The sequence below is a fragment of the Nelumbo lutea genome, chromosome 5 (assembly GCF_056320005.1).
Source record: "Nelumbo lutea isolate HS-2025 chromosome 5, American lotus-T2T, whole genome shotgun sequence".
In the NCBI taxonomy this organism is placed as follows: Eukaryota; Viridiplantae; Streptophyta; class Magnoliopsida; order Proteales; family Nelumbonaceae; genus Nelumbo; species Nelumbo lutea.
This window is the reverse complement of record NC_142688.1, coordinates 25,203,336-25,220,751: the sequence shown is the minus strand read 5'-3', so window position 1 is coordinate 25,220,751 and position 17,416 is coordinate 25,203,336. Positions and strand designations below refer to the sequence as shown.

Sequence of the window (17,416 nt, the reverse complement as noted above, 5' to 3'; positions counted from 1 at the left end):
AACGTCTTGGGGTGTTTGGTATCATGGCCGCGGATGATAGTTTCAAGTTTCAACCAGACCATCTTGTTGAAGAATGCTTTCATCGCTGATTCTGCGGCAACAAACTTGTGTGCTTCATTGAAGTAATTGGGTACTCAAAGCTTGAGTCTATTAATTACTCTCAAGAAGGCCTCTCTGAAACCCCATGACGCTGTCTCTGCTACATTTGACGACAAAGTATGATTTCCTTCTTCCTTCTCTCCTCCTCTTTAATTCCTTTGTTTCCTGCAATTTTGGATCGTTTCTCTCATTATGCTGACAAAGTCACTGTCCTAGTTCACTCATTTGACATGATGTCGACTAGCGTCCCTTGTCCTCTGGTAATAAACAAATGCAGGAGAAGAGGGAGAGCAGCTAGAGAAAGGAGAAACAAGGGGAAAGATTAGAATGAATTGAAGAAGCCATGGTCTTTCTACGAGGAAGAGATCGAATGGATAGAGAAAAGTTAGAAGACTGTTAAGTGCTCGCTCTATTTTGTACTTACGGAAGAAAAAAATAAATAAATAAATAACAACAAACGAAAAGGACTACTGGTGTGTAACTATTGGAATGAAGGAATTAATGTGGGACTCGGGCCCTTGCTCCAAGTAAGTTGCTTATCAGTTAGGTCCCAACCGCTGAACTTGGACCAAGTACCAATCAAGTTATACTAGAGAAAATATGATGAATCAAAATATATATCTTCAGACTGGATGTTGATCAGCTGTTTCTTATCATTATATTCTAATTGTTACTAGAGAAGATATGAATATAATCAACCATGCATAAAATTAATGCAATTTTTGTAATTAGGTTTTAAAGGGCAGAAAAATCTAATTTAGGTTGTTTGGACATGGACATTGATGAATGCACCCATTTTTTTTTCTCCTCGAAAAGGCTTATTTTCTTCCAAAATTTCATGGTTACTAAAATTAAACTTGAACATGTTTGATGATATCATTTTCTGAAAGGAAAGTGACATTTCTTCCAATTTTATGTAAGCCATTTTTCAAATAAAGGTTGGTCCTCCATTATGTTTCAAGTATTCAGGTTTGTTTTTCAAGTCAAGCAATGCACCAATCGAGTAAATTCAACAATATGATTTATTTTCTTATTGAAAATCTCTTTCCAAGGAAATCATTCATGTTCCTTCATTTGAACCTAAGCCATTTGCAGTTACACTTTTCAACCCTGGAAAATAATTTGGTCTTGCTCTTGCATCATAGCATTCTGGGTTCTCATGGAAAAGGGGTATTATTTAGTAATTAGTATGCCACTTTAATTGAATATGCAAGTTTTGCCAGGTTCAGGCAGTTCTTATTAATTAGTTTGGAAGGAGTGCAAATTAAATACAGTTTACAAATACAAAATACAAGGCTTTGCACTCTACATATTTATATTTCTATTTGTACTCTTTAATTTTCCAAACAAAGCCTTAATGGATATAAATGTTATTCTTATTTAGAAAAATTGGAGGGTTGTTTTCAAAAACTGAAAGTAATACATATTGATAGATGAGTTCAAATAAAAACAACAATAGGAAAACGGCTGTGGGTAGTGAATGGGGCAGGAAAAGAGAAATTGACTATGCATCTTTAATGCAAAGGAAAAAAAAAAAATCGACGGAAAAATCTAAGTCTAAACTCTAAACATGATTTTGGTTGCAGTTATTTTGTGGTCCAAAATTTTGGGATATAAAACCATAACAACGAAATTTCAAAAAATTTCGACACAGAGAATCACAGATAGGAACTTGGGAGAATTGGGGATAATAAGGCATAGATTCTAATCCGGCAATTTTCTACAAGTTGTGAGGTTCAAGTAGTTGTATATATATTATGATTCATTACAAGAAATGCAGCCAAGATGAAGCCCTGCTTTCTGTCAACCTGTAGAGCATTTACCTAACTTGACTATCGGATGTCAAATGGGTGAGTGATAATTGCTCCAATTGCATCAAAATTAAGGCCTTCATCAAGATAGAGTTGAGGCAACATTATGTCATCACTAATATATAGCTTTCAACATGGGTGTATATAATCTCAAGTTAGTTTTTAGGTCCCTCTCATATTAGATGGATGCTTTTGGTATTCGTAATGTTAGCTTCAGAAATAGCAAAACACCCTTGCATTCCAAGTTTTGAAGCCCATTTTCACATTTTGTTATAATAATAATAGAATATATATATTCCTTATATTTCTTACCCTATTTATGTCATTAATTTGTAGGACGGATGTGTCCAAATGTGTCCAATTCATAGAGGCCATCCATCAAAGAAGGGGCTATCTTAGATTAATCATGTTTTCACTTTCCCTATCCATGATAGTTTGGAGAATATTGATTTCTTTGAATTCCTCTTCATTTATAATTCAAGAAAGCGTAAGGATATTAGGATAATGGCTCAGATTAGGTACATGTTGCAAGTGTTTTGGTTGGAGCTTGCTCCATGGATAGAGACTGGCTAGGAAATCTTGTAACTTGTTTGCCCTTCCTCTTATAAAGGGTATTCTGGTATATAAGTAACTTGTAGGTACACAATAATTGCTTCTAGTAAATTCAAGGAGATGTACCATGATGAAGATATGTGCAAAGTAGTTAAGGAATGGATTTCATTGTGCCAACACAGGAGAGAGAGAGAGAGAGAGAGAGAGGTAGTTGCGCATGCAGGGTCATGTTTAGCACAAAAACAAAACATATATAGAGAGTGTGCGGAAATTGAAGCCAGTGGAAGCAGAAAAATCTTAGTTTCTAAGAAGTAAGAACTGAACTTCATAATAAAGATGCATAAAGTTAATAGAAATTTGTACAAAAAAAGTGGCATGGTAGGGTGCATCCAATGCACGAGAAAAGACTTGACACGATAATTAGAGAGTAAAAATGCACCAAACATGAGAGTTTTTAATGACTTGTGCTCTAGTACGTAGAGCAAAACTACAGTAAAAGATGATTTCACTGTACGTTGCAATCCAAAGCCCAAACAGGCTCTAGTGAATGAGTTTTGTCAAAGAGTTAGCTTGTGATTTAATTTTTTAGGAGAACTGGTGCTGCTTGTGCAATATGCTCAGAGAAAACGCGTGCATAAACAATGGAGACAACACGTGGAGCTATTAGCTGTCGTTGATTAACTGACACTCCGTTGTGTCTCCGGGGAGGATTCTTCTATGTAATGTTCTTATTAATCTTTTTTTATATCAACAATGACAGTCTCAGTCTACACTAGGGTTTCAACTTTCAGGTATTTTGTATGCACGGAGGAGAAAACTATGAAGGATATTTTAGTAATTAACATACCAGTTGTTCTATAACCTCTATGGGTTAAATAATGAAAGAAGAATTGAACGAGAGAGAGAGAGGGAGGGAGGTGTCCTTGCATCACCATCACCATCTATTATCTCGATTGTACTTTGGGAGGGGGTTTATATTAAATAGAATGCACCCTCCTGCACGCAATAGCTCACCAACACACTGGCTCATCAGGGACTCTGCAGTGCAGGCCGAGTGGCTGAGTGGGTGAGTGGGTGAGGGTGAGGCAGTCTGTCCTCTCACCTCCTTCCCTCTCTTTTGTCCCCCCCAAGTCTGGCCGTCTCTCTGGTGTCTGGTCCCTTCCCAAATGTGGGTCCCACTCCGACACCAAGGCACAACGACTTCCCATCTGACGCCATCTTCGCTTGCAGCTGACGGACGCCCTTTCGCCTTTCGCTAGCTAGTTTCTCCTCTTCCACCACTCCATACACCCCACACAGATACCGCTGCATTATATCCTCCCGTCCAAGGAAAAGCATCCCCCTTCGCGGTCCACCTATTTTCATTTTGATATTTTCCTTCTCCTTGTAATTATTATCTGTCATTGTCTGCCAAACAAGAAGAAGCAGGCCCTTGACTCATTTTAATAATATTACATGGTTTAAGTTTAAGCTGGCTGGAATATTAGAACTTATAAGATACATGTATAATAATCTCTGAATCTCTCTTCTTTTCAATGAAGTCAATAGCCCGACGAAAGATGAAACACGTGGCATTTAAGTCGGACGCGTTATAGTGGTGAAACTGAAGAAGAAAAATAAGGAAAGAAGAAACCGGAAACGGCGATTAGTTGGATCCTTGGTGGAAAATATATACTCCACCGAATGACCCAATGCTGAAAGGCTAACCGGTAGTAGGGGTGGTGGTGTTTAGACCTGACGGCTACGGGTTTCCCAGTGAGGAGGGTGGAAGCTTAAGGTTTTGTCACTTCGACTTGAATGAAAAGGCAGCTCGGAAACAGGTCAATCAAAGAGACTGTTCGCAGGTGTTCAAAAAGAACCGGTACTCATTGTCTGTCCGTACGGATTCTGACCGGGAATAGCAGGTCTCAAGTCCCACTAATCTTTCTTCTATGTCCTTCGTAATCCGTGCATGAGATATATCGCTCCCTGGTGGTGAGTAGAGGGATGGCGAAGGGGAAGCGGAACTGGGGAAGGGGAAAGTATTATTGTATCAAAATGGACGAAACCGTGAAACGATGTGCTCATGTCAGACTATTTTACCGAAATACCCTTCTCCCCCTCGGAAGAGGATCCAGACGACTCGCCTATCAGATCCTAATTACGATATTAGCCTAATGAGGGAGATTGATTACCCTTAAGGTTGGTTAAATAACCAAAATACCCTCCTGTTTCGTTTTTGTTTTAGTAAATTTTGTTGCCTTTTTTTATTGTTGTTTCGAGCATAATAATTTTCATAGTTTTTTTTTTGCTTGTGTCACAAAGGTTATTTTTTAATGTAAATGCATTTTTGGATTAGTTTTGCATTGATAGATTTTATATTGATTTTGGTTACACCGTGAGAAAGAAGCGATCAAAGTGTGTGTTTGAATTGTTTTATTTGGGGTGGATACTCCGATGCTTAATTCAGTAAACGAATAATATGATTGTAAGAATATAAAAGAGTTGTATGTGCATGGGTGGAGCTAAGAAATTTTTATAAGGGGGCCAAAACCTAAATGAAGTATGAAGAGGGAGGGGGGGGGGGCAACCATTCAGGTGGAGAGTGGGGAGAGGGGAAAATTTACATAGAACACTATATTATTGTGGAGATTTTCTGAACCATAAGGGGCCATGGCTCCCCTGGGTCCCCCTAGCTCCGCCCCTAAGTCTGTGAGAGGTAAATTGTGCCTACCTTTTTTTTGTGAATGGGGATGCCCTTATATAGGCTAACTGTCATGAGGCTCACGAAGAGCGTCCAAGATCTCTGGCCTGTTTAGTTCGGAGGTGGTTTCATGCATAAAGATGGACTCTATGTAAGCGGGTAGTGCGTATTCAGTTGCACCTAAAGCGGGCATGGTGATAATCGGTTCTTCCAATATGGCATCGTGATCCCTAGAAAGTTGGAAACGATAACCCACTCGTGGAGGTGGTCATCCAACACGTTAGATAGGTTGCTAACCAAACTTGGGTCAGGTCGATAGAAGCAGGTTGCCTCTTACGCCGACCTAATGTCTTGCCAGGCCGTTAGGCCATTCGTATTTTGGCCTGCCGAAATAATGCTGAGGTCATCAAGGCGGGTGTGAGATATTTAAGGTGCCATGTGCTATCATGTCATTGGATGGCCAAATTGCCCCTCATCATTACCTATATAATGTACTTTTTTCATATTGACCAACTTTGAATACAAAAATTAGCGTTCATTTTCAATATAAAGATTTATTCTTACCAAACAATTGCAAGAAAAATTATGCATTTGCACTCTTACTAAACACAAGCAAAATTTTGAGATGATTATTCCATTTAATGTGAGGTTAAAGACGATATCAGAATTATACAATTAGAAAAAGATGATAATAAATTTTTAATTTATTTATGCCTTCAATGTTTTTTTTTGGTTAATGCCCTATACCGATAATAAACTTACTAATTTCATGAAAGATTGCAATTTAAAGACATTTAGCCCTTCAAGTATTACAACATACAAGTGCAAATATAAGGTGTTAAAGAAAATCCATTGAAACATTATATAACATACTAATTGCAGCTGATCATTTGAAGGACCCTAATGGTGTGAAGTTTTCGGTGGAGTTGTCACAACAGTATGTGACTTTGAAGGATACACTACTACAGTATGCTAATGCACTAGCCTTAGGTTTCTTGTAATCGAAGATTAAGATTTGCTAATAGAACTGCACATTGTCTAGCTAGAATTGCTACTACTTTTTTTAGACCTTGTACTTACTCTAGTTGTCCTGATTTCCTAGCATGCATTGTTGCATCTGATGTACTGAAACCCAGACGGATGAATGAAATGTTCTTAGATAAGTATTTAGCAAATTTTACATTATTCTCCAACCCAATTGCTTATTAATTAATTTTATCATCATCATCATCATCTTAATCATATTTCGCTCACCTGCATATATCACTTTTAAATTATTAGTGTTTAAATTATTTATTACGATTTCTACTTATATAAGTCCACCCCGAGCCCTATTAATCACTTTAAATTGTAACAAATCATTTAGGGCCCGTTTGGTGCATCTTTTTTTGTGCAGTCATTTAGCTGTTTACAAGCTACAAAGGTCGATTTTCGTCTATTTCTATTTGACACGTGACAGATCTAATTGCCAAAAAACGGAACACTGAAAAGATGCGAGAAGTTCAATTTGGGCTGATTTCAGGAAGCTCCAAATGAAGTTTCTTACGTCTTTTGCATTTTAATTTGTAGCGGAAAGACACGCATCTGCCAAACGTGCTTTAAACTGCTCAGATCTTCATGCAAAAGCTCAATGTGTCTTTTACATATAAAATTATCACAAGATCTTTCCAAAAAGATGCATCAAACAAAACCTTATTTTTAGTGATGATGGTGTTATATGCATGTTATTCTATATAAAAATTGATGATTTACTTGAAAGGTATTTAGCAAATATGTACATCAATTCTTTCATCATTACAAAGTATTTTAAGTAAGCATGTCTTTCATCTTCTAAGGCATGAAATAGTGTTGGGCTCTCTTATTGGACACTCTATGCCATAAGTTGCAAAGTTAATGAGATTTATTTGTATTTGGAATAGTTAGGAATCTTCTTAAACGAGCAAATTTGGATGAAGGGAGAGCTGAATTCTCAAGTCGACTTAAATGAGAATCATGACATATGCAGATTTTGATTCAAGATGATTTAATTTGGAAACAATTTCTAATTTTTGGCCAAGGTTTGAGAACTTACTTGAAAACGTAGCAAGCAATTAATAAAATAAACTTTAAGTATTAGATGGACCACAAGCTTCTAAGTTAATTGCTAAGGAAGAATTCTTTTCAATGGGTTGCAGAAGAAACATTTTAATCAAAATTAATCAATGGGTGTCATGGGACTATGACAGTTGTGGTTTCCTCAAATTAGCCTAAATATATCAAGAAATAAGCCTAAAATTAAGTGGATAATTATTACTTGGGTAACAAGAAACTAAGGCTTCTCAAAGAAACAATGAAAGAATTTCCTACACCATTCAAAGGGTTGATAAAGATTAAATCACACGTGCAGAGGGTAAGGAATTGTGAATTAGGGGTGAGAATCTGAGAGAGGATATTTTGGTAATTACACAAAGCAATAGACGGCTAGTGAGACAATCAGTAGTTGGGCAATAAGAACATATCCTAGAGGGGGGGCAGTTATGCCATTGTGCAGCAGAACAACTGAGGGACAAATTAGGAACTCAGCCACGCATTTAAATGCTCAGAAATCAGTACCGGAGGACGTAAAAATAGGAGATACTGGTGTTAATCGGACGGCCCATGTGACTCGCTGCAAATCTGGACGAGGGACAATAGTGCGCACTTTGGCGTCCCACATCAGGTCACCTAGATATAAAGTGACGTCTACTCGATGCTCAAGACTTCTCTCTCTCTCTCTCTCTCTTTTTCGTTTCTCTCATTTTCTTTTACCTTGTTGTAATTTTTTTTTCATTTTGATTTTTTTTCATTTTTCCCTTCTTTTTTTAGATGAGTTCATCTTCTCGTGTGCTTGGATCCTTAAAGTCTGAAATCCATTTCCATTCAAAGGAGGCGAAGAGGAAGATCCGATCGAAGACGTTCCTTCTGCGGAACCAAAGCTTCTCGGCACGAACACAAAGGCGACGATCTAAGGCCATTTTCAATCCATCAAGAGACGCAGACTCTATCACTCTCTTTGGACCGGGAAAAGATCGATTGTTAGTTTGTTTCAGTTCTTATTTGATGAAGATTTAACCACGTATTAGTGATTCGTAATAGAGATATCTGGCATGAAAATAGGCTCTTTGGAATTATTGTATATACTTTTTCATTTCTAGAATTTCTGGTAGGATTGAATTTCTTGTTCTTGTATTGCAGATGTTCTCGGGGCATTAGAAGCAAGAGTTTGATCTAGGAGGTGAGATGAAGATCTTGATATTTTCCTTTCCTTTTTCCCTTTCGACGATGCATGAAATAAAAGATTTTCAGAGAGAAACATATATGATACGGAAATTTGTCATCTGATTTCAGTTACGGGCGATGATTTCTAAATTCAATTTACAGGATATGGTTTTTGAGTCCGATGATTTCTTCGTTTCAATCCTGAAACAAGGTTTCATATAAAGAAAGATACGAACTTTAGGTTTTGAGCGAGGTTTGTTGAAGTAGAAAAACATCTCCCAGCTGGGCCCTTCGATATTATCTTACTCTTTTCAATTGATGTCTTTGCGAGTTTCTACAGACACGGAGCGAGAGAGATAGAGAGAGGTGGGTGAGAAAAAAATTTGTTACAAAGAAACGGTTTTTAGGGATATGTACGATCTTTCATCAAACACCACATCATACACGAAAAGGCCAGCGTCGTCGCTGTTTAATACCGATAAGCCATCTTTGATTCGTTTTCTAATCGTGGTCTCTCTCTCTCTCTCTCTAAAATCTATATTTTCCCAGTTTTTTTCTTTTTTTTTTTGTTTTTTAGTGCTTTAGAAGTTTATATTCTTGTGAGTTTTTTCGGCTCTCTTATATCGCTCTCCACTCCTCGTAATATAGTTGATCGCATTTGGCAAAAATTCTTTGGTCGGAAATAGGAAACCCTTGGCTACTCGGTTTGCTAAAGTTGGTACATAAATCTCTTCAAACCTAGAAAATATGAAGCTTTCCTTCAAAGCTTCTTACTATTTAATGTCTGCAACTCTGCCTTTGTGTCTGTGTGTGCCGATTATCCATGGCACTTCTTTGCATTGGGTTTTGTGATTTTCTACCTTTCTGGTGCAAGTATGCAGACGCAATTTTTGATATATATATATATATATATATATATTTCTTCTGCTGCTCGCTCAAAGTTCTACCTGACTAATTGACAAGATTGTTGAATGGGAAGACAGTGTTATCCAATTTATTTTTTGTCTTTCGGACTGATTTTTTTTTTCTTTTTGTTTCGTTTTTTCGCCTGAACAATCAGCAATGGCGTCGTCGTCAAATTCGCCCTGTGCCGCCTGTAAGTTCCTCAGGCGCAAATGTACGCAGGAGTGCGTATTTGCCCCCTATTTTCCCCCTGACAATCCTCAGAAGTTTGCAAATGTACACAAGGTGTTCGGAGCAAGCAACGTTGCTAAGCTCCTCAATGAGCTTAGCACAACCCAGAGAGAGGACGCCGTGAACTCGCTGGCCTATGAGGCGGAGGCTCGTCTTCGCGATCCTGTGTACGGCTGCGTGGGCCTCATTTCCGTCCTTCAACAGAAGCTGAAACAGGTCCAACACGACCTCTACAATGCCAAGAAGGAACTCTCCAACTACATTGGCCCCTCCGCGATGCTCCCCATCACTCACCAACATCATCACCACCTCTTGCACCACCACCAACAACACCCGTCTCCGTCCATGGGTGGCCCGTTCGGGATGTCCTCGGTTGGCATGGGCATGTCTCCTGGTCCTTCGGCACAGGCCCAGTTTCTGATACGGGAGCAACAGCAGATGATCGAGGCTCAGCAACTGGCAGGAGTTATGCCTATGAGAGATCAGCATGAGATGATGAGGAGATTTGAACAACAACAGCATGACCTAGTAAGGTTTAACAGCGGTTTTGATGTTCCCGCCGGGGCCGGAGGCGCGGGTAGTAGCAATGGTAGTGGTGGTGGTGGTTTTACCGACGTGCCTAGTGGGGTTGGTGGTGGTGGATATAATCAGATGAGTGCGGCATTGCCCTCTTCACTAGCTTTGGTACCGTTTGACAACCCATTTCAGGTTCAACAACCGCAACCAGAGCACCCACAGCAACCGCATCCACCGCACCTACAGCAACACCTACAGCAACACCAACAGCAACAACAACAGCACAGAACTGGAAGCGATGAGGGTAGGAGCGTTGGTCCTTCATCTTGAATCTAGCAGAAGCATGGTTTAACCTCTTTCACAAATCTGCTCCCTACTCGGTATGCTCTCAGCCTCTGAACTCTCACTCCTTTGATTCATAATCTTGCCCTTGCACTTGCAACTACGCCGCCCTTGTGCAGTGTGAAAAAAAAAAGATGGTATTAGAAAATTGGGACGTTGCATGTGTGCGTCATTTCAATGAATTGACTAGAATGCCCTGAAGCCTGAAGGTGTTGTTCTTTTTTTTTTTCAATTTTTATCCTTACACAAACAGGGCACCCCTTCCTGAGAAAAAAATGTTTTCCAATATAAAACTCCAATCCAATATTGTTTTGGGATGGGCCACGATAATTCATTGGTTTAGAATTTTAGGATTAATGAGTATGAGATGCCAGACCGAGAAAGCAGGATCTCAGAAATAACATCATTACCCAGAAAAGAAGAGATAATAAAGAACCCCGATATTGTTGTGGCTTGCCTGAGTTTTGAATTTGAAAAAACCGGAGAAGAATTAAAACGCAGAAACGTGGTGGTGATCAGGGAATAGTACACCGTGGTAATCCATATCTCTTGATTTCTCAAGATCTAAACGTATTTATTGTTTCCACGTCTACACTCAAAAAGTGATATTACCCGCTTCTACCAAAATAAAATTCCATTTCCACAAATTAATAGAATTTCCTTTTTTGCTTAATATGAAATTGTGTAAATTAAAGATTCTGATGGGAACTGTTACATAAACTGGTACTTTGTATATCTTTGGTACAGGTTAAAAATTGAACATTCCCAGCTCCAGGGGCAAAACGGACAAATCAAAGCAAAGGAAAAACAGAGAGAACAATGAAGACGGAATCCTGCTGGACTTGAAGTTTTGGTTATTGATACATATATTTTTTTTTATAATTATATCTCTTTTCTCTCTTTGACCAGTTTGAAGAAAGGTAGGAGGAGGAGGAGGAGGAGAAGAAGGGTATATCTTGGAAAACGCGTTTAAAAGAGAAAAAAATTACTTTGTTTGCTCTGATCTCAATCTCAATTAATATCCTTTTGTCTTTTATTTATTCGTTCATTAATTTAATCTCTCTCATCTTTGAATGGTAGCCGCTCCCTTCTCCTTGACGTCACCGGCGGATCTCTTTTCTTTATTTATGTCCTGCTTTTTTTCTTTTATTATATATCGTATGGACTCGTGTAGGTTTTTTGAATGGTTGTTTAATTGTTTTAAAGAAGACTAGACCTTACCCTCACCACCCTTTTTTTTTTTTTCTTTTTCTTTTGATCGATGATCATCATAAGAGATTTTGTTAGTGTTAGTTACAAAAGTCTCTTTTTCTGGACACTTGTAATCTGTAGTTGGTTACAATTTTTGCAAATCTCCTTTCTGTCTGCCTCCACTTTTCAGTTAGATTAGTATTAAGAGACCCGCGCAGGTTGTATGCACAGTGCACCGAGCCATGGCTGATGCCATTTTTTTAATTATGTTTATCAATTAGAGGAAGGTATTAGCGAATAAAAAGAGAAGGAAACTGAAAAAGATAAAAGCCCAGAAAGGCAAAAGCATGCAACGGTGAGTGAATGGTCGTGGATTTTTGTTGCGTTCTTTTATTATTGATGCCCTTCATTTTCATGATAAAAATTTGACAAGGGTTGAAGCGATGGTTGGAATCATTTCAAAAATGTGCGGCCGGGGATGGGCAAACCGAAATGGCAATGATGTGATAGTACACTTCACTATTATATTACACAAATGCGTTGTTTCCCAGTACATGCCTTCGCACCGACCCACACCCCGTCACCCCCTACCGCAGACATAGGTAGGTCACAGTCACAAACTCACAATCCCTTATCCCACCTTTGAATGGGTTAGTGCAAAATTTTCAAAACATACCACCACCACTATGTTCTAAATCCACCTCAGCCCATGTGATGTGATTAATTCGCTGGTACATGTTTGACCACCACTTCAGTTTTTACTCCGATTAGTCAATTGATCGTATGGCGAAGGATGTCTCACACTTCGTTGGTTTCTATTACTTTCTTGGGTAACATGCCATCGAGGTATGTTACTTTGATCCCAGCGGTCTATTGGTAGCATTACTCCTGCAGTTACAAAGCATGTGCACTAACCGTACGGTCCAAGCTGTTACCATACGATCTATAGCCCCTCTTTCGCTCTGTGGAGTGGATCACTTTATAATATATATATTAAACTAAGAAGGCACAGGTGTTGCCGCTTATATATTTTTATTGTATTATATAATCACCGAATGCAGTGCAATTGCGATGGGAAGAGGCAGCATATGTGGATTGGAAATGAGGAACCAGTTTGGAAGCATATGAGAAGGGTCGGGAGTTGGGACGACGAAGATGTATTATACTATACGACAGGAATACTGAATTTTATAAAAGGGAAAGGGATGGTTCTCTTTCTCTTTCTCTCTCTCTCAATCTTTATCTCTGAACAATAAAAACCCGGAGTGCAGAACAGAGCCATTGTTTGGGGTTGCTTCTTTGCACGGATTTTCACAACAAATCAGTGAAAGAAAGTAAAGAAAGAAGAGACAAAGTCAAAACGAGTGTTGCATACATGCTATCCCTTTAGTAAACAAACGAAGTTTTTAAGACGAAATGGACATGATTGAACAAAAAAAAAAAAAAAATTGATGTCAGGTGGCAGTAGAGACAAAAAGGGAGAACTTATGACTCCACACCAGCTTTCTGACATGTTGGAAGCTTCTTATTATATATAAACTTTCACTTCTGTCTTTTCGGCATTTCTTTCCCACCGGGGATATAAACTCATTAAAGTTAAGAAAAGGTAAAATAAAATAAAAACCGAGATAGCAAGCGTGAGCCGAAGTCCAAAAGCGTAGCATGCAGAAGGGCCTGGGCCAGGGGTGATGACAGGCCAATCGGGTATTGAAGCTGTACACGAGATTGGCATTGGCTGTGGAGCTCTCGGCCTCAGTGGCCCGTCTTTTAGCAAAAACACATCATGAAGATTGAAGCATCAAGGGTGCTAGTTGCTACACCTACACCCCCTACACGTGAATGCATATCCCATTATCCTCTGTAGTCTGTTCAAACATACAAAATATGAAGGATGCAAACTCAAATCAGAAAAGGCATGCATGCATGGATGGGCCATAGAATAGAATCCTTTTTTCTGTGGCCTCACGGAGGGATGAGACCCAACCCATGGGCCATGTCAGACGATGTTTGTTTGGGCTGAGCTGGGCGGAAAAAGAGAGTTGTACCAGTGCGTTGGGTTGGACTTTTTGGTCCGCGTCAACCCTATATGCCTACACACTGTAACGTAAATCAATTTCATTACAATGGCAGACAGGAAAGAGGACTCCTTTCCTAAGACATGAACACACATTGCATGCTAAAGTGCATCCACACGCAACGCAAACGAATAAAAAGACAAGTCTGTCTGTCTGTCTGTCTCTCTCTCTCTCAATTAAAGGAGGGTGTGGCCAATCCAATCCATCCATCCTTCATACAATGCTCTGAAAAAAATAAAATACATCTCTCTCTCTCTTTCTCTTTCTCTCTCATCTACGTGAACAAGTCCAACCAATGGATGGGATCCCTTCGGTGCTGCCGTGAAGCTGTCCTGCATTAGATTTCAAATGTTGTGAGAAAGACCTTTAGCTGCATGATTGGTCTAATAACGAAGCTGCCAGTTGATGACTCAGTTGGCTGCTCGTTTGTTTCAACAATTATAATAAATTCAAAATAAATGGGCGGGTACAAAAAGTTTACCCATTAATAATTGTTGACTTGTCCTCTATCTGCAAGAATGTGTTACTCTTTTTTCAATTGTTCAAAGCTTATTTTATTTTATTTTTGTTATTGTGTTTGGAAACATTGTTATTTCTACCTGATGCATACATGTTGGGTTGAATGGTATAAGCTTTGTGAAGATGGCATTTTTTTTTCTGCCTGAAATGTTGCATTTTAGGTTCATCGATACAAATTGTTGGTCCTACTTGAAACATCAAACTTGATGGTTTAACAATAAATGTCAACAACTGCTCCGATACATGCACAATTTTTTTTTTTAATTGAAGCAACTCTCATATGTGATGTAACAATATATATTTCTCGAAAAAGAAGACATATTTTTCGTCAATTTATATTAATCAACCTAAAACATTTCAAATAAATAATTTAGACTGCACTTGAAAATGGTACAAATGCCGGTTTGATGCATCATTGCACCCCGGCCCTGATTTGCATGCATTTAGAAATATTGTAAAAATACCCTTAAGATCAAAGTAAACTTGCAAACTTGCCAGAGTTTACTTTAACCTTGGAGTGGAAAACTACGATTTTTTCAAAGGAAATTCATGCTCTTCTTCCATCGAGAGAAGCACCCATGTTATACATCATTATTTGCCAAACAAGAATAGTGTAAAATAAAGTGAGAACCCGGTCCCACTTTTGTGGCTTTGCAAGGTAGACCCTACAAAGAAAGCCTAGAAGTTATATTTGGTTAAAAAAAATATCCTGCAAAGCTGATGTGCACTTTCATTCAACTAAGAAATCAAATTTCCCATTAATCAAAACTAAATCCCTCCTACATGGGCTCCAAGGCAAGATTCTACCCCCAACTCTAAGGTTTGATTCTGCTATCACCCTCTTTAAAATAGCAATTTTAAGAACACCCATTAATTTAACCTACATTTATCCATTCCTTCCTCCTTAGGTATTGCATTCATACATTAGGTACTGCATTTATCCATTAAAACCTCCCTTGAGGTTTCTCCCAAATACTGAAACATCTCTTGTGTTTTTAAATTGGACTAAGACCTCCCTCATTGGATGACGTCACTGGACAAATACTTCCCTTCCGTTAACACTCCATCCAGATCCGCTTTTACATCACATTATGTGTTGGTTAATTTTGTTTTTCAAAACCCAATTTTGCTCATCTATATCTATATCTATATCTGTTGGATTAAATCCAATGGTTTTGATTGGTCAATTACATGAGAAATTGCACCCGCACACTTGATTGAAAAATTAACTTTTCTCTTACAAAACCCAATTTTGATATTGTCCCACATTGGAAAATTATAAGTTTTATTTTCAGTATTTTAATAGGAGTTGATTTACACTCCTTATAAATAGTAGAGGAGAGTATGGGGGTTTGATACTTCACAACGCATGTGTGCACGTGTGCTCTTTGCGCACCCACGTGGCTCGTGAAGGGCGGCTTTGGTTTTGGTGCGATGCTAACCGTTGATCACGATTTGATATGGTGTGATCAAGAGGCACAATTCAAAGTTAACGATCATTATCCGTTAACTACTTTTTAAACTATTTAAGGAGCATGAATCACACTCCAAAAACACGCAATTTCAAAATCCACTTTCTCTCTATCTCTCAGTCCGGTCTGCTACAGTCTCATAGAAGGTTTTTTCGGAAATTCTTCAACTTTGTTGGTTTCAGATTCTCGTCTAAGGCTCTGTTGTATCCTGGGAACGGATTTGCCTGTAACCCAACAACAAACTCGGTGAAATTAAGTGGGGGCAAATAACGTTATAAAGACAGTGTCTTCAAACGCGCCTCAGAACTTCTCCTCCAAAATTACAGTGACCCCATTTTCCAACAATATTTATATTTATCTATCTATCTATCTATTCACAATTTCCTTTTGCATCTTCCATGATTTGCATATGTGCCAATGGTGATGCTACTCTGTCTTAAACAAAATAATTAGCAAATCCTTCAATTTCAAATTCTAATTTTTATATTTAGAGTGCTAGCGGCTTGAACCCATTGAAATAATAAAAAGAAAGTTGATCATTAGGAACCTTGTCATGGTTCAAAAACCGTTGTTTGAAACATAGATGCTAGTAGATTCATACATGACATCAAACAAACCATCTTCACACTCATAGAAGGTGTTGTAATTGATCCAAACTTTTGGGGAGGACCCAACCAGTTGGACTGCATCACACTCTACCTATGCTAATTGCGTAAATCTTGAATCTAGGGCGCTTCACCCAACCAAAACCTAAGGTTGGTAATGGTGGAACTAGAAGATCGGATGATAACATTGGCCACCTTATACCATATTGCATTAATTCTTTTGCTTATTTCTCAGAAAATGGGCTGGTTGGTGAGTCAGATGTCTCTAAACTTAATTTTGATATCAGAAAACCTAAAAAACCAAAATAAATAAATACTTGAATTAGAATTATCGTTGCAGGACATGGTAGTAGTAGTAAAGATGTAAAAACAATCAAAGAAAATAACATGCCGTCATTTCATGAAATAAACCACCATTAAATGAGAAGATTCTAATTTCTGAACAATGGACTAACTGGCTTGGTTTAAAGCAACAGAGGCGACGACAAACATCATCAAAGTATTAGTCAAGATAGATGATTTTCTCATTGGATTTGTAAATCTTTTCTTTCATTTTTGTCTCGTATTTTTCTTTGATTAGAGTTTGGTGGTTTTCTTTAAAAATTTAAAGAGCAAATAAGGGCACAAATATAATTTTATTGAATCTGTTAAATATGACAATATATCTTATTGATAGGGGAGATCTAAGTCCAATCAGAAACCATAAGGATTGTATAAGTATTTAGCTTATTTATCCATTCCTTCCTCCACAAAGAAATAGTGGGTTTTTATTGTTCAGTCCACTCGGTTAATGCGTTCATACAGTTTGGAGCAACCGGACCACCAGGGGGTGGGGATTTATCACAATTCAAGGGGGGTAGCATATAAAAAAAAAATCAGAGAGGAATGAACTATAAATAGACCAAGATATTATAATCTGAGCTGTCAGCTGAGTTATTTTAAAGTAGAATTCAGTGACCTTGGATTCGTTATTCCAAATATTAACCGAGTACATTTATTTTTGACAAAAGTTGAAGGAAGAAAAAACCTAGAAAGTTTTCATTGCCAGACTTACAAACCACGTGCCACTTAATAAGTGAAAGTGTACCAAAAATATTACAACTAGAATTACGTGACTGTAAGTAGAAATCAGTTTCACATTTACAATAGGGATGACTCTCATTAAATACATGACTTTTGA

The 17,416-nt window shown here is 38.2% G+C and overlaps 1 protein-coding gene across 1 annotated transcript; it reads left to right on the top strand.

Annotated features, from left to right (window-relative positions):
- Nucleotides 1–7,669: 7,669 nt before the first annotated feature.
- On the top strand, nucleotides 7,670–11,389 carry ASL1 (ASYMMETRIC LEAVES 2-like 1). The gene is made up of 4 exons (XM_088943322.1): nucleotides 7,670–8,198; nucleotides 8,359–8,398; nucleotides 9,443–10,412; nucleotides 11,122–11,389. Exon 3 carries the CDS (start codon nucleotides 9,445–9,447, stop codon nucleotides 10,360–10,362), a length of 918 nt encoding a protein of 305 aa, XP_088799448.1. The 5' UTR covers nucleotides 7,670–8,198; nucleotides 8,359–8,398; nucleotides 9,443–9,444; the 3' UTR covers nucleotides 10,363–10,412; nucleotides 11,122–11,389.
- The last annotated feature ends 6,027 nt before the right edge of the window (nucleotides 11,390–17,416 follow it).